The sequence below is a fragment of the Topomyia yanbarensis genome, chromosome 2 (genome assembly GCF_030247195.1).
Source record: "Topomyia yanbarensis strain Yona2022 chromosome 2, ASM3024719v1, whole genome shotgun sequence".
In the NCBI taxonomy this organism is placed as follows: domain Eukaryota; kingdom Metazoa; phylum Arthropoda; class Insecta; order Diptera; family Culicidae; genus Topomyia; species Topomyia yanbarensis.
In genome coordinates, this window is record NC_080671.1 from 403,916,535 (window position 1) to 403,934,889 (window position 18,355).

The window sequence follows — 18,355 nt, forward strand, 5'->3', positions numbered from 1 at the left end:
AACTTCTTTCGCCGGGGAGCTCTCCCTCGGCATAAACTAAATTCACCGCCGGGGACTAGACTGAGCAGACCACAACGAAGCACCACCAGTCGCGGGTTGTCGGGGCACCAGTGAACCGAACGTCCTGCTCCACCGGAACTGACCTCGGAAACTGGTTGGTTGGCTCGGTTTCGGAAGAACTTCTCTTGCCGGAGAACTCTCCGTCGGAGTAGGCTAGGTCCATCATCGGGGACTAGGCCGAGTAGTTCGGGAGCACAACGAGAAAGCTGTACTAAATGGTACAAGGAATCCGAAGGGCTCAGTAGATTAGACAGTCTGAAGTTTGCCGCCCAGATTGTCCTCGTAGGGGAAGAGCATTAATTCTCGACCTAGCTTTCCTACTGCCGTATAGAATTTGCCACGGTGTGTGGATGGTCGAAAAATGAAAGGTTTCGTGCAAAATTATTTGTTTTAGCGACCCGACCACGTGGACGATGATTTTTTTTAGAATTTATCTTCAAGCTGTTACGTCTGCTTCTGCGTCTATAAGTCAACTATGTTCTTGGGCAGCGTCGGTGAAAGTTCTGTTGGGAGTATAGCAAACTCCATACCTGGAAAATGCTTGTGTGTGTAAAATTCAAAGTCACTGCAGAGATTTGTTGTGAGAACTTTAAAAAGGACTGCAGAGTTTGCTTTGTTTAAATAATTCCACGGAAATTCGTGTTTCGTGAGTAGAGTTTCGTGTCTCTTAGACCAACCCCACCTTGTAAGTGCGAATGAGATGCATAGCTCAAAAATACCCAAATTTAAGTAAAAAAGGTATATTATTTGGGTTTAATTATTTTCCTGTGTACAATGTACGATGTACGATGGCAGATACTTATAGGTAACAGACAGCAAGCTGATTAACCTAAGTTGAGGTTGGTGCACTGGTGGCACGTAACGGGAACCGGCATTGTAAGCGAGATGAGGGCCCTTTTTAAGTATGCAGCATCATTGCCCAATTAAATAAAATTAAGTATTGTATCAATCAAAAGGCGCGTGATTCGAATAAACGGTGCGCTAATGAAACGTTGCTGGCTACCTCGCCCTATTCTACAATGAAACAAAGAAGTTACCACTCCACTTTGTTTCATTTTATAATTATTTCTACGCATGATTATTCAATGCTTTACGGGACTTCCTAAAAACAAGATTATGACGATTTTCGTAGAGCTGCAATTTAGTAAATTACTATTTATTGCTCGACATCAACAAATATTACTTACAGAACACTCCAACTTTTTGCCCAGTTCGATGCGATTCTTCCTACCGCCTATTGCCAACAATAGTTGTCAATATTCAAATCAATTTCACACAGAAACCTCATAAAATCAAAACTAATCGAACAGCCTATATCAATATTCGTACCTGGCACACGCCACTTGTTGGTCACAAATACCTGTTGGCGCCACCTAATAAACAAGTATATTACTGGCTGTTTCGACACGAGTGAGTCACATAGTTGGCAATAAACTATCCCGTTTGTCTGCTATCTTTCACGAATAGCCTGTTAAATATTCCACCATGCTGCCACCGAAGTCATCTGGTCTAACGAAGCTATCGAATATCCTTGCCAGATAAAGTTTTATCACCAGAAGAAGTGCCCATTTGTCTCCCCAGCAGCTTGAGAGCCACCACATCACGTTCTACAGGTGGTAATAGGATCGCTCAACACCGATAGGCTAATGTCCCATATCGATTAGACGCCACAGGTACTACCGGATTTGATTGCGTCCGCACCATTAAGTAACGTGTCGAGAAGTCGATTGATTCGTGAACGAAACGATTCAATATCAGATATGATTAATTAAACCTCTGGGAGTCGTCGCGTCGTTTTGGACGCCTTCTTTTTCGCTCACGCGGGAGTCTTCTACATTCTCTCAGGACTGTATCTTCTCTCGAAGCAGGATCTTCAACTTTTCTTGGTAGCAACGAGCATCATCTAATCTTAGTTCCTTTCTAGCACCGCACAGAGGAAGACGTAATTTGCGAAGCAATTGAAAATCAGTCGACCCCAGGCAACGTGTGTACGATGTCGCGAGTGACGTGTTATTCAAGCTACTACTTAGGACTTCCACTGATTCTGCTGTTGTGGGGTTTTACCAGCGGTGTCCCGTCAAATTACCCGGTTGTGTCACCTTGTCCCAACCTTTTTTCCTATCAGCACGACGCAAACCGATCCGAGTATTATGGATTCATTAACTTGAAGGCACAGCCGGTCAAAAGCATGGCTGAGGTGGAATTGTCGTTCTCGATCGCATCCCAGCTGCCATCGGTAAGTGATTTACTTATTGTAGCATGCTTTACTGATTCTTAACTTGTGTAGAGTAATGATTGTAATTATTTTCCTTTTCCCATCGTGCGCTGTTAATTAACTTATTAATTTGAGATTCGGAATTGAAGCCGCTTCCCTTGGCATACTTTTTATTCCAATAAAGTAATCCTAAATTGCTAAATCTTTAAAAAGCTGAACTATTTGCCGGAAAGAAGTAATGCGAATAGACTCGGTACACGTAATTTCCAAGTATTATGCACACAGAGGAAAAATCAGTTATTCGATCTGTTGTTGTTTTGAAACCTCACTGAAGTTCGATTATGATTATATTTTCACTCGACGACGTTTGTGCACTAAACATCATTTTGTGAACCGTGCCGATGTAAGTCAGATTGCTTTTGTTTGTATAAAGACGTCTGCAGTGAACACAATCCATTCCTTGCAATTCTCTCAGGATACGAATACTCCTCGGATCTTTTATAATCTATACCAGCGGTTCTCAACCTTTTTCGTACTATGGACCCCTTATAGAAATCACCCTTGGTTTCTGAAGGCCCCCTCGGATAAACCTCGATTTTGTATACTATCCAATATGTTATTTTCAGTTTGTTAGGAAACCGGACTTGAAATTTCAATCAGCGCTCGAAATTCATATTTTTCCCTTGGGGTCCGCGGACCCCAGGTTGAGAATCACTGATCTAGACTATCCAACTTGCTAGCTTTTCATTTTTTTCTTGAGCCTTAACGTCGAGGAGTTCGGATGGCATTTCCATGCATCTATTTCAATTTGTGGCTCATCGGGCTGCATTACAGCGGGATATTTTATAGCATGTTCAATCCCACGTAATGTGCATAGGTCGTTGATTTGGCGGACATATATATCGTATATATTTCATTATATTTTTTCTTTGATAATGCAATTCTTCACTGAAAAATCTTGGCTCGGTTATAATCAAAACCTACACTTTATCCGATATTGTTGTTTTTGTTGTTGAAATATTCCTTATTTGACCAACTTCAACCAAATAGTCATCAATGAGTTGTCGAACTCTAATGGGCTCTTAAAAAATCATTGACTATATTTTTCAAAACTCCAGTTAGTACACTTTTTAATTTTATAGTTTTTTACCACATCTACAAATTTCTAGCCAAATCAGTTCATTTTGGCAATCTTGGATATTTTTCCTTGCGAATTTGATCGGAACAGCATTCTTTTACCGAGATTTGACGGAAGTCGGCTCTGATACTGGCAGGATTGTTACGGTCGCGCATATACCGCGGTTTTCGCGGAGTTGGAACGTTTTATGTTCTCAATTTGACCCATCGCACGGCTTTGCCGGGAATTCAATTTTTGACAGTGCTTTATTTTATTAGAATCTTTTCTAACATGTTCATTTATCATTTTGATCAAGAGGCAGGTCCGTGTGCAAGGGGTGGGTTTTAGAAGTTCAAACCCCTCCCATGAGGGTTTTGAATTGCTTTTAAAAATTTATTAACTTCCTGTTCAGGGATGAAATTATAAAGTGAGCCGTGTCATTCGAGTCCGGTCACTCTTGAAACAAATCGTTGAAAAAACCAAGGAAGAAACCCCACGAAGGTGGCTGGAAAGGGACGTAAGTTATGTTGGTCGGCATCTCTGGGCCGGTTCACATTTCGGATTGTTTCGATGTTAGCACTAGTTGTGAGTAGATCAGCTACACAGCAAAGGTCGGTCAGCGGGCTAGCAACGGGATCTAAGGATAAAGCATGATGTCAGAGAAAACCGAGATATCGTTATCTGCAGAAATTTTACAGCCGATGATCTCTCCGTCGGAGTGACTGACAGCCAAATGACTCTTGAAAATGGTTATCGGTATCGGAAGAAATACCGCCGCCGAGAAATTCTTAGCAGCAGCTAGCAAATGAATAGGAACGAGTAGCACCAAGAAGGATAAGAAATCTTGGGAAGGTGGTTGTAAAGAGATGTTAATCATTATGGTCGACACCTCCGGATCGGTTCGTGTCTCAAAAAGTGACGATAGCAGACCTGAGCAGGTTAGATATACCAAGAAGGTTGGACAGCAAGCAGGAAAAAGCATCATTAGAAAAAAAAACATGAACGATTAACACAAAATAAAAATATCTAGAGTACAATCCCCACTGAAGTTGTTCCTACACGGAAAGAAATCGTTCATAAATTCATGAAAAAATGATCGCTACTTCGTGAACTGAACGATTTACGAAAATTGTGACAAAGTTTTTAAAATTATGAATACTAGAAACTATCTGTGTTTCTACAAAACTAGTTCACTCCGACTATATATATGGCGTTACACTTGAATGTTTGGTTGGGTTATTGTTGTTCGCTGGGCATGTTTAGTTTTTGTTATGAGTCTAGTTCATAATTTGGAAATTCACAGCGGATTTTGATGATTTCAGGATTCTTATGTCAGAGTAGCGGGATCTATGTTCATGATTTCAGGATCTTAGTCACGATTTTCGTAATTTCTATTCACTTTATCGTGATATTTCAGTCATGAGTAAAGTGATTCATGTTAATAATTTCAGGATCCTAGTCCCGATTTTGAATATTTCAATCACGAGTAATGTGATTTATGTCCATGATTGCAGGAACTTTGGTTTTCATATTTTCTGTTCATGTTGTCGTGATATTTTAGCCACGAGCAGGGATTCATGTTTATTTATGTTCATGATTTCAGGATCTTAGTGACGATTTTTGATATTTTTGTCACGTGTTGTGTGATTTATGTTTATGATTTCAGGACCTTAGTCACGAATTTTGTAATTTCTGTTCATCTTACCTTGATATTTTATTTTAGACCTTACTTTCGAATTTGACACGTGAAGTAATGTGACATGATTTCAGTTTCATCGTGGTATTCGTAATTTCTTTTCGTCTCATCGCGATATGGTATTTTTAAGTTTCTATCGGTTTTTTACTCGGAGTAGCGTGACAAGGTGAATAGGATCATAAAAGTGTTCGCGGGATGTTGTTCTGTAAACTATATTACGAACACGATTTGAGGCGCTCAGCACAGTTTAAATTCATGAAAAAATGATCGCTACTTCGTGAACTGAACGATTTACGAAAATTGTGACAAAGTTTCTAAAATTATGAATACTAGAAACTATCTGTGTTTCTACAAAACTAGTTCACTCCGACTATATACATGGCATTACACTTGAATGTTTGGTTGGGTTACTGTTGTTCGCTGGGCATGTTTAGTTTTTGTTATGAGTCTAGTTCATAATTTGGGAATTCACAGCCGATTTTGATGATTTCAGGATTCTTATGTCAGAGTAGCGGGATCTATGTTCATGATTTCAGGATCTTAGTCACGATTTTCGTAATTTCTATTCACTTTATCGTGATATTTCAGTCATGAGTAAAGTGATTCATGTTCATAATCTCAGGATCCTAGTCACGATTTTGAATATTTCAATCACGAGTAATGTGATTTATGTCCATGATTGCAGGAACTTTGGTTTTCATATTTTCTGTTCATGTTGTCGTGATATTTTAGTCACGAGCAGGGATTCATGTTTATTTATGTTCATGATTTCAGGATCTTAGTGACGATTTTTGATATTTTTGTCACGTGTTGTGTGATTTATGTTTATGATTTCAGGACCTTAGTCACGAATTTTGTAATTTCTGTTCATCTTACCTTGATACCTTGATAAATAATGATTTTAGACCTTACTTTCGAATTTTACACGTGAAGTAATGTGACATGATTTCAGTTTCATCGTGGTCTTCGTAATTTCTCTTCGCCTTATCACGATCTGGTATTTTTTGGTTACTATCGGTTTTTTACTCGGAGTAACGTGACAAGGTGAATTGGATCATAAAAGTGTTCGCGGGATCTTGTTCTGTAAACTATATTACGAACACGATTTGAGGCGTTCAGCACAGTTTTCGTTTTCTATCCAGACATCACACTGAACCGCATCAAATGAATAACGATAATGGTCCCAATAATTTTTTATATCTACAGCTCGTACCAATTCTTGATCGCTGTCAGCTGGATATTTTGTGAGAAAGTGCACGGAACAAGAATGATTCCATGACTAGTACTCCACATTTTGAGAAATTAGCTCACATGAAAATTTCATTACCATGTTCCATGAAATTGTATATGATTAGGGCTATCTTCACGAAAAAAAGATCGTGAATCATGTACTAGAAATCATGAACCAGTTCATGAATACATGAATAATATGTAATGAACTTGGGAACTATTTCACGGAAACGGACATTGGATCGTGGCTAATATATTAGGAATCATGAACCTGTTTACGATTACATGAATAATGTTTGATGGCTTCGTGAACTATTTCACAAGCACGAATGGCAACTTGTGACTACTATACTAGATAAAATGAATCAGTTCACTACATGAATAACATTTTATAATTTTGTGATTTATTTCACGAGTACATGAATAATATTTCCTGATTTTGGGAACTATTTCAGGAGCACGGATGGTAAGTTGTGTTTAATATATAATCATGAATTAGTTCACGAGGATCGAATGGATACATGAATAATTCCGAGTTTCGTGAAATAGAGCACGAGAAAATATCCACAATGTTTTGATTTTGTGAAATATCTATGAATAACATCATGAGTCAACTGAGATTAATTATCATAAAGTTGTGAACTAGTTCACGTACAGAAAATCGTTTTGGTAAGGACAAAGAAACCGTGATTGAATTTCACAACACAAAAACAAATATTTCCACTAATAAAAGCGTTACGAGGGCGTTACTGAAGCGAAATTGAACATAATTATAAAACACATTACTTTGGTCATAGTCCTGTTTTCGTAACAAAAAAATGTGAATGTTCTAGAATTCATGATACTCTATGCAAGATTTTAGGAACAATATTTTTCAGTGTAACGGTGGCCCCGGATGTATGAGGATGGCAAGATACAATTAGTAGGATAACTACTTCAAACCAATCCGACACTACCACCAACCAATTCCATCCCTTCTTGATAATAGACATTTACCCAATTTGTTGAGATGAGTCGATTGATACACAATACTCGGCCTTCCAGGTCTCATAAAAATCTTCAAAGTTTAACCTTTCATTTATGAGAAACGTAGAAAAATCAAAACCCTCCCCATGAGCACTTTCTGCGCACGTGCCTGGTGTTAGTTTTCTTTTTATTTGGATCCAAGTATGAAGCTCTCCATATCTAGAATCGTGCTGTTTTTTTGACCGGTGAAGTGATCCTAGAGGTATGTTATAGAAGATGAATTTCGCGCTAAATCGTATTCAGAGTTGGCAGCACCCTCTCAGATTTTAATGAAACTTTCTGTACATGAAGACTTTGTAACAAATAGCTACTTTGCATACTTTGTTTTTTTTCCAAAAATGATCTAGACAGTCTTTTCAAAAGCGTCAAACTTTGCTTTACCAATTTGTTTTCAAATGACTATAGTCTAAAAATGCCAAATTCTACAAAAAATGTTATAGGAGTGATTTTCACAAAATTAGTCAAATTTTAGAATAAAGATATTGAACAAATTCTTCACCAACTCCTACACTGAAAAAAATCGATTTCCAACATTTAAAGTCGATTTACAAATAAAAAAAACCATATTTGATTTGGATGAAATTTTGTTCAAAGATAGGTAATTATGTTGTCTATCTACCGTCAAAAATTCAAGTTGGGCACTTTTAAGGAAAAACAAGTTATTTGAAAAAAACTTTTCCTTGTCCAAGCTGATTTTTTTCTTCAGTGTATTTTTATCGAAAACTACACCAATAAAAGTCATAATCATCTCATAATCCAATTTCCCAGCTGATAGTTGCCTGATACATGCAAAAAGTATCAGTACCGAATTTGGTATATATTCATAACAAACTTGAATGAGAGCAAAGAAGAGCCGAGATTTAACCTAATACTACTTGGCCGTGTACGAAGAAGTATCTTGTCTATATACCCGCCCGGAAAGTAGAGATTGGTGGTGTAGTCTCCAACAAGGGCCTTAATTGCGAAGTATCGGGTTCGCTCCATCAAGAACCCTTTGCTTCGGCCAGTAAAAATTCTGGTTCGCAAGCAACTGCGTTTAGGAAAAATCAAGGAGTATATGAAAACAATTTACTCTCCATCACCCTCATTTCGAACCTTTCGCCGAATCTGCTCTCCCAACTGTTCGCCTTTTTGTGCCGCGAGGCATGAACTGCCGTCGTTGCAAACAATTGGGCCTACAGCGACTTATTGTATAAACAAGGGACATTGTGGAAAATGCGAAGAGAATCATGAAAAGTTTTACAACTGTGGAGAGACTCCCCATGATCTCTCGACATATCCCACATATAAATTATGTGGGGACAAAATGAAACATTCTTTTAAGGAACGCTCCGATAAGAAATGCAATAGAGCGCTACACCACCGACAACGACTAATTTCTATGTTTCCTTGTACACTAAAGAGCGAGAGTCTGACCATCCCATTGCGGGAATATCTTCTAATGTGTCTATAAATTTCCGAAAGAAGAAAATCAGTTTTCTCTCCAAAGCTTCCTCGTAAAGGTCTGAGAGTGTCCCTTGAAGGGTGCTGTTACAAAACCGAGATAAGTGGTTCCCGGTCTCGGTAATCTTGGAAACTAGTAGAAATTTCCACGTGGGACATCAAACACCCCAAGGGTCCCTATATTTCAGTGCCTACATTTCCCCCCAGTTTTTACACAATGCATTTGCACTACGATTAAAGGTCAGACGAAACAAGTACCCGACGCGAACAGCCGTATACAGTTTCCTACTTCGTGGTAGGCAGAGATTACTTAGAATTGTACGCGAAAGGGACTTTTGAACGTCGGAACACCCGAATTTTTCTCAATATACGCCACGCTACAAATGCAAATGAAAAACTTGATAAAAGCTGAAAAACGCGATTTTTGGCACCGGTCCGTCGACGGATTAACGGACGGATCATCATAGAAACAATGTTTCGTCTGGTGGCTAGGGCCTACGTTGTGTATTCGATTTATTCTGTGGTTGGAATACTTGGAACGTTCGTCATATTATGCCTGCTATGCATCGCTTTTATGCTAATTATTATGACAGTGGTGGTGAGTTCAATCATAAAAGAGGCTGTGTTGCCAACATTCTCCCCACAAAGCTGATGGTTTTATATGTACCTATCAACGACCATGTCCACATCGTTATAGTCACAGGAGGCTCTCCGTTTGATGGAGCAAGGAAAGCACTCTTTGCATTTCCTGGAGAAAACCTAGGAGTGTTTGAGTACCTTTATCTGAAAAATCATAGTAGATTACCTTAGTTGCAGTTCTTTCTCAGTGCTCCATTCTGGGTAATAAGAAGGCGGACTTGGATTAGAATGATAATGAGAGGGTGGAAATTTAGGCATTGGACGGTGATATTTATGAAATATCGCGTAGCTTCAATGAGTTTTTAATTATTTCTCCTCAGAGAACCTTGGTCCAAGAGAATGGATGAGGGTCATAACTTCATTCGGGTGTACAATAATTATACGTAGAATGGCCATCTCAGGAGTATTGGGGTCGTGGAGAGAGGTTTCCGCGCTTGTGGTGGCGATTATCGCTATATTAAACATGTTGTCTGGTCGTGCGCTACGTGTTCTAAATTCCTTCGGCCTCGTTTCAGTCCAATCCGAGATAATATACCAAATTTGTTAATGATACTTTTTGCATATATCAAGCAACTAGAAGCTGGAAAATTGGGTTCTGAGATGATTATGACTTTAATTGGTTTAGTTTTCGATAAAAATGCACTGAAAAAAATATTCACTTTGGACAAGGAAAAGTTTTTTTTCGAATAACTTTTTTTCATTAAAAGTGCTTTTCACTTGAATTTTTGAAGGTAGGTATGAAACATAACTACCTATCTTGGAACAAAATTTCATCCAAATCAAAGATGGTTTTTTTTTCTGTAAATCGATTTTAAATTTTTAAAATCGATTTTTTTCAGTGTTGGAGTCGATGAAGAATTTTTTCAATATTTTTATTAAAAAAAATTGACTAATTTTGTGAAAATCACTAACATTTTTTGTAGGATTTGTCATTTTTAGACTATAGTCATTTGAAAACAAAATGGTAAAAACAGTTTGACTCTTTTCAAAAGACAGTCTAGATCATTTTTGGAAAAACAAAGTATGCAAAGTGGCTTTTTGTGACAAAGTTCTCATGTGCAGAAAGTTTCATTGAAATCTAAGAGGGTGCTGCAAAACATTTGTTAGAGTTGGCGCGAAATTCGTCAGAAGCTCTTGGCAACAGAAGGACTGGAGAAGTTGTAAGGTTAGGGATAAGGAAAATAATTACACAGAGAACATAGACAATCCGGTAGTTTTTTTTGATTATAGAGGTTTTAGCCTTAAGGTCATTCACCTCTTCGGCTTAGAAAAATCTCTTAAGGAAAAATCTGTAACCCTATGTGCGGGGTTGGGATTCGAACCCAGGTAAGTTGCGTACAAGACAATCGATTTACTAACTACGCTATGCCCACCCCCACAATACGGAAGTATTCTACACTCCCAAGCGATAAAAAGACACTTCTCGGTAGGCGGATCTATGAACACTCCTGAGGGAATATTGAGATAACAGAGCGACTATGCCCCCGAAGAGATATTGTCATACCTTATTTGTATTATAGCTCTTTACAACACTGGGTTAGGAACAATACCGTATCCTTGAGTTTCAGCTCTCTGTACACAGATTCATCTATGTATGGAAAACCAAAAATACAGATACGCAATTGCATTACTGCAGGATAGTTACATATCAAATGATATGAAATTCCTTAATCAGATTCACAAAGATCACACGAATAATACTTAGCACGCTGAACAGTAGCCATGTGGTAATTGAAAAATCTTTGTTTGAAGTTTGCGAATTATGCCAATGGTTCGCATGTTAAACGCTCCCTACTGGTGACGATTTTGATTTTGGGTAAAATTTCAAATTTATGCGTGTTGAAGTGCTCCTGAACTGTACTAGATATTTTCAGCATTTTTATATTTTTCTGGAAATCCGAATGGAGAAGTTTGGTGAATTAGTTTGCACAATTTTTGGATTATAAGACCGCCAAAGCCATTAAAACTTTTCTTCAACACTACCATAGCTATACACTCTCTTCAGTACACCCCCTGTATTCGGCTTAACTTTTTGAAGTGTTTTCTGTACTTTTAAAATATTTTTTTTTAATTCGTTTATTTGACACGGCTCATAGCGGTAGCTTAACGGAGCCGTGGATCTTTTATACGTTTACAATACATGTAAAAATAAAAATACAAACAAGAAATAATTAATTGGATCTCGTGCGCGCAACTTTTTATTGCGAGCAGAGACCTTCTTTCGCGAGGTCTGTTGGCAAACAGCGTCAGGGGGGTCATTTAATTATATCTTGTTTTTCACGTCCTGTGTCCGGGATCAGATGTTCTCCCTTGCTTCTTGCACTTATTGTTTATCAGAGTAAATCCGTCGTTATTGTTACTGCATTCGTTGCCGATGTTGCTTACAGTTGCTTTTGGGGTGCTGGATGATTCTTTTGCGGTTGTCATTATGGTCTGAACAGCTGCCACAAATTTGGCCACCGTTTGTGGTTCAGGTATTGGTATTGAAAACTCTGTTTTAGGTTGGTTTGCCGTAGATGAGTTGGCAATCGGTTGAGATGCATTTTCCTCTATATCTTCCGCGCAAGGTTGTCCATGATGAGCTGTCTGATTACAATATTTGCACGTAGGAGTTTGCCCCTCATGGGTGCATAGCGTAGTTTGCATAATTGTAGTTCAGTGAGTTTTGAGTTTTATTGCCAAGTAGGAGGGTATATGCCTTTCAACCCGCATCCTCTCTACAAAAACGCCGTTAGGAGTACCCGGGAAGAAGTTTCTCCAAGTATCAGGTGTAACGGATTCTACTTCTCCGTATTGCGACATGCATTTTGCAATTGGCTCAGGAGGGGTTCGATGTGATAGGTCATATAACCTTACATCTATGTAATCATTCTCAATATATACGGGAATCTTAATTCCAACGTTGTCACTTCCAACCACGTGTTTTAAGTTGTTCTTCAAAACGAAACGCTCGGCTGCTAACGTGTTGAATGATATTAACACTACATTGCGAAGATGATGATACTGAAGGTACAAGACTTCCGCAAGCCTAAGTTGCATTTTTACCTTCAGAAGGTATTCCACTTCACTAAAACTCGGTCGTTTTAAACAAAATTTAAAGTCAACGACCGCAGCGTTGGGTCGGAGTAGAACTTTTTCGTCAACTTTACTCATGATGACAAGAATAATCCGATATTTCCTTGGTTCTCGAGGCAATGCACACTAGATCGAGAGGCCTGTTGTTCACTTAGCTCGATTGTACGTCTGATTGCGGCAGAAGTAGAAAGTAGACTGAACTTTTAAAATATTGTAGATATCCAGTGTTGAAGAAAAACCCGTGTGATCATTAGATGATAATCATCAGCCAAACCATATGTCGAATCTCAAGTTCATTAAGTTTCTTCAACAGGCCATCGGCGACAAGCTTCCTTAAAAAGTGGTGACAGCGCACCGCCTTGAGAACATTCGCAGATACTTAGTTTCCTTATCTATACTTGTCTTACGATGAGCACAGATGTCGGTTGCTAAGCATTGCGTGCATCAGTTCGTGATATATCTAGATACTTCATGAACTCGTGCTGCTTCCAAAATGGATTCAAAAGACACGTTGTCAAAAGCACCTTCAATATCAAGAAAAACATGTTTGCTTTTGCGAAAAAGCTTTTTCAATGTTGTAGACAGTATTATGTAATAGGGTGGTAGTAGACTTCCCTCGCTGATTTGCATGTTGCATTCCATGCAGCGGGTGCTCGTCCAAGCTAACATCCCGAATGTAGTGGTCGATTAACCCTCCGGAAGTCGCGCAAATGGCCTACTGAACGAGCAGCCGCTGGTGCGCTAAGATGATTTCGCTAGATTTTCAGAGCAGCGTGCACTCAGTGCACTAGCGCGGCTTCCGGAAGGTTAAACGTTCCGCTGATTTGAGAAGGAAGGAGGTTAGACTGATCGGTGTAATGCTCTTTGCCTCCTCATAAATGATGCGGCCACATTTGAAAATGAATTTTACAGTTTTTTCCCGCCACTCTAATGGAATGTATCCTGTTGCAAGACTATAAGCAAGAACCTTTTTCAAAATATGTTTGAAGTGTTCATATTCTATTAGAACTGGAATGATTACATCTTTTCCCGGAGACTTATACGGAGCAAAACTTTCAATCGCCCATTTGAACGATTCAGTTGTCACAATTCTACAAGCAAATGCCCAAGAATTTGAACTACCAGAAAAGAGCTTAGGGGCAGTGGTCAGTGATGGCTCCTTACAGGCTGGAAAGTGTGTGTCAAAAAGACGGTTGAGTACTACATCTTCGTCAGACGATTTAGCCGCCATTAGCAGTTCTAATCGAACTGACATAAAAGTCTTTCGATTTCGAAAGTAACTTTTTAAATCTACTAGTCTCGTTGAGATTTGAGATTGTGCAGAGGCTTTTCCAATCACTTCGCTCAGAGGATCGAAGGGCATTTCTGTATGCCTTGCGAGCCAACTTAAATGTCTCCGACCCGTCCCTGCGTCTGCGATTCCAAGCTCTTCTACATAACTTTTTGAGTCGAACAAGTTCAATATTTCACCAAGGTTCCTCTACAAGCACGCGTAACTCGAAGCGGACATGCTGCTACTATGAGTGCGTTTGTTTTATCCACCACCTCATCCGAGTCACTTGGAGATTCAATCGTTGGAAGATAGCCATAAAACCTAGTCGTTAAGCCCGCTTCGTAGAGGTCCCAGTTCGTAGATTTGGGAATACGATATATGATGATATCTAGCGAGTCGTTTAATTGATCAAAAACTAGCTTGTTTGGTACGAGCCAGTTTGCAAACTCATGCGTAATACCTTCAGAGCTAAGAGTTACATCTAACACCTCTTCTCTACCAGCTGGTGCAAATATTGGGCGATTTCCTACATTAAGAGTGTATGCAGATTTGTGTTAAAAGGTATTCCATCAATTCGGTGCCTCTCAAATTGATATTTGAGATGCTCCAAATTATGTAGTGCGCATTTGCATCCCTTCCGATTGTGAATGGAAGCCCATTTATACCACAGAATGAATCAGAAGGGTATGATTCAAAATGCGGTACATATACCGAACAACAGAAGTATTTCCTGTTTATGTTCAGAGCCGTACCGTGGTCTGCTGGCGCCCTTGGCGGAGTCTCAGCTTTGCACCCCTTTGGTGTTTACTTTGGCTTTCTTTTTTAGTTCGACCTTCAATTCGTGTACATGTAAATGGCCGCCCTACTCTCTACTTACTTTATGTTGGACTGTCGTTCATGTCATGTAAATTCCTGCTACAAATCTTTTACTGTATATTTAGGAAATCAGTTGACGCTAGGTGTTTGAAGGTGACGGAGGAAGCATCTATTCAGACGACTATATAGCAGAGTGCCAATGGCATGTATGGAGAACAGGTGATCATAGAATTTAATAACCAGATGCACCTCAACAAAAAAATGTTTAGCTTAATCGGACGCAGTTGAGGGGTTGCACAAAAACGGCCAAAGTGCAAACACCGGTGAAAAAACACAAAAGAACCCTTAGAATATTCAAAAATTGGCTTCGAGTTTTTTATGGCTTAGGATTTAATGAAACATCGAGATCGACTGCCACCCTGAACCAAGATCATAAATATTGGCACTATTAAGTGTTCTCCCCAATTGACCCAAATAATCCTACAATGGATATCGGACAAGATTCGTCGCCAAAGATCCAAGCTTCCATTTCAAATCAATCATATCGAACTGGGTTCGACCGTATCCGATCTTATTACGGATCAAAGATGGTCCGCAAAGTATTCTAATATTCCGCAAGATGCAGAAATGTTCAGCTGTGCCAGATATCTCGAAAGTTCACCTAGATGAGCTCAGGATTTTTATATTTTGTCTAAAAAAAACAAATGACGTTACTGGCGACAAAACTTTCACAAATAACTAACACGTTTACATGCCCGCTCACAAAGTTGAGATCGTTGGTGTAGTTATCGATTCGAACTTGGCATGCATGGATCTACTGAAGGGCGGGATTGTCTGTTTCCATGAGCCCTTGCTCCAGTCAGCGAAGATTTTGAGTGACAATCGCACCGGACCTTCAAACTAGTGTCGGTTGTTTCTACCGCACGTCATGCATGCAGTATTGCACTAATTACAAGCAAATGAGTCTTCGTAACAATATTTTTTTCTCTTTTGAAAGGCCGCTAAAGCAAGAAAAAGCTCTGCCACAAATCCGAAGCAAACAGCACCTAGTCAATTCAGAAGAAACAAAGAGTTTTCAACGCTTCCACGAACAATAAAAACCATGTGACATTTCAACTAGAGAATAAACTTAGTGCAGGATTGGTTAGACCTAGGTTGGGAACCGCCAACTTTGTGATATTACAGAACTCCTCCAAGCATCAAGGAGACTTTAATTTTCATGGTACGGCATGAAATTATCTTCTCGATGAAAATTAATCTAGCTTACTCTACGATCTTTGCTACAGCTTTAAAAAGGTGGCTTGCTTTTCTGACCATGACCACATTTTCGATCCCCTTGTTCCTTTGAAACTGAGAAACGAGCGAAATTTTTTTTCTAAGGTCACTTGTGAAATCAGTACCTTATAATTATATAAATACCTAATATATAATAATATATAAATTCCCACTTTTCTTTTTCTCTATTCAGAAATACGTTGGATCCATTGAAACGATCGGAGACAACCGTCAATTGATCGACCAAATCTCCAGTGGATATGGCGTCAGCTATCGGGTTAACCTTCCGATCCAGAACCCACTTCCTCGGTTGACGAAACTGACCCTGAATGGACGCACTTTGTGCAGTGGACCCTCGGAAAAGGGAAACTTCGTAACGGAAGTTAACCTGCGTCATTTTTTGCGAGCCGATGCTCAGGCGAGCCATTACGACAAGAAGAACGGTGTCGTTCGCACCAGTCCACAGGCACGACCAGTTCCACCACCACCACCATCATCCCCACTATCTCCACCATTACCACCATCGCTACCATCCCAGTCATCAGTAGCGGATGGATCGGACCAGTTTAAACTGATAAATCACCGGGAGCAGCAGCATACCGTGGAGCGAACCGAGCAGGACATTAGTCCTAACAAAAACTCAACCTCGTACAAATACGTTACTCAGGTCGTAACTTACAACGAGTATGAATCGAAACCGTTGTACCAGAAAACGACGCACTACTCTGTCAATACGACTACCCGGGAGCAAGTTTAACGGATGGAGATTTCGTTGATTATAAACTCAGAGGAGAATAAGTGAAAGTAAATCCATTGAAAGGATTATCAGTTTTGATAAGATTGTATCAAACCCATTAAAAACTCATATTGACAACATGTTTCTTTTACTTTTTAAATTTCTTTTCTGAATAATGAATGTTTATCTATCAAAATTTTTGTCGCATTTTAGGACTCAAGAGCATATAGTCTTTTTATATAATGTCTTTAACACGGCTCGATGCGTCAGCCTAATGGATCCGTATTGCATTGACTTGCTAAACCAAACCAAGTTTCGATTTCATTAATTCTCATCAGATTAATCAGTGTACCTTTTTACAAATAGTGTTTTCGTTTCTAGGAGCGTCAATCCGGCACTAGCTTGGTTCTGTGACTAAGTTAGTGTCGGATTCTGATGAGACGAATTCGAAATGCAAATTCCATAACTAATTGTAAAACTAAAAATGTGTTCAAAATAAAAACACATATTTAGTTTATTTTGCGCACAACAATTTTTTCTAAAAAAAGTGTTTAATTGTGTACATTACATTTATAGTTTTTTTGTAATCGGGCACGGAATTGCGAAAACATGGTTTTCATAAAATATGCTTTAATATTTTTAGAATGAAAAAAATTAAATAAAAAGAGCTCGCAAGCACGAGATGTTAATTAGTTATACTCTGAAACTTTGCAACAATATTCTCTGATAATAATTTTAACGATTGAAGCAAAAAAGTGACGGTTGCCTTTGAATATTCGCATAATACAAAAAATTAGTTATCAATAACAGTCAGGTGTTTGTGAATCGGCAAGTGAATAAATGTTTGAAACCCACCGACTTAAAACAAAGTTATAACAGTGCAACACTTCAAAGTTTCGTTACATATTAGGTTTGTTTTCCATTCGTATAGTGACTCTCGGATCACTTAAACGGTCATCCTAGTCCGTGCAGTGTAACGCTATATCGTATAGTGCCAAGTTTGCTAATTTGCCTTGAGGTGAATAGCCGTTATTCCAGCAACCGAGCAGTGAGGTATCATTGCTTTGTAAGCGCCTGGAAACTGTTAAACAAAGCTAATCCTCAAAAAGGCAAGGGGCTACTAAGGTCCAGTACGTTGCAATTCTCAAGGTTCAATGAACTTGTATTTAGAAATGGAAAGCGACAAAAGGGAGGCTTATAATGTCAGTGCTTTTAAGGGCGATGCTTTTTGAAGCCACGATTATGGCCTACATTTTTGAGGAAATACCACTATTTTACTACCTTTCTCACTTCTGTCTCTCCCACCATATAGCACTGGGCTCTAGGCCCGTACTAAAATAACTTCCCCTGGCAAAGATTCACCGTAAGGTGAGATGTATCTCGAAATAAAATCGACTCCTTGGCTGAAAATGTACGCATGCCCCTCAGCCGATCCCTTCGTAAGCCTTTTCCGAGCCAAAGACAACTTTTTTTAAATATATTGGAGCGTTATTAGGCCACTACATAAAATTGAAAATTCGCCCTGAGAAACTTAGGGTGGTGATAAATATTCTGAGGTAAGCAAATGATACTGCTAATTACGAGTATTTTACAAAGGAGTGCAGAGTCCACGTACCAGCAAACCAATTTGCAATCGATGGTGTGATTTCCGATTCGAGATTGCATTGCGCGAGTTTGAATTGTAGCAATACGGTTCGTTGGGGAAAATGCGGTGGGAATATTAAGGCACTGTGGATGTGGCTCTACTCTGTGGG

At 39.1% G+C, this 18,355-nt stretch overlaps 1 protein-coding gene across 1 annotated transcript; it reads left to right on the plus strand.

The window, feature by feature from the left end:
- Positions 1-1,960: 1,960 nt before the first annotated feature.
- On the plus strand, positions 1,961-16,743 carry LOC131684978 (uncharacterized). Its single transcript, XM_058968286.1, has 2 exons — positions 1,961-2,296; positions 16,059-16,743. Exons 1-2 carry the CDS (start codon positions 2,054-2,056, stop codon positions 16,620-16,622), a joined length of 807 nt encoding a protein of 268 aa, XP_058824269.1. The 5' UTR covers positions 1,961-2,053; the 3' UTR covers positions 16,623-16,743.
- The last annotated feature ends 1,612 nt before the right edge of the window (positions 16,744-18,355 follow it).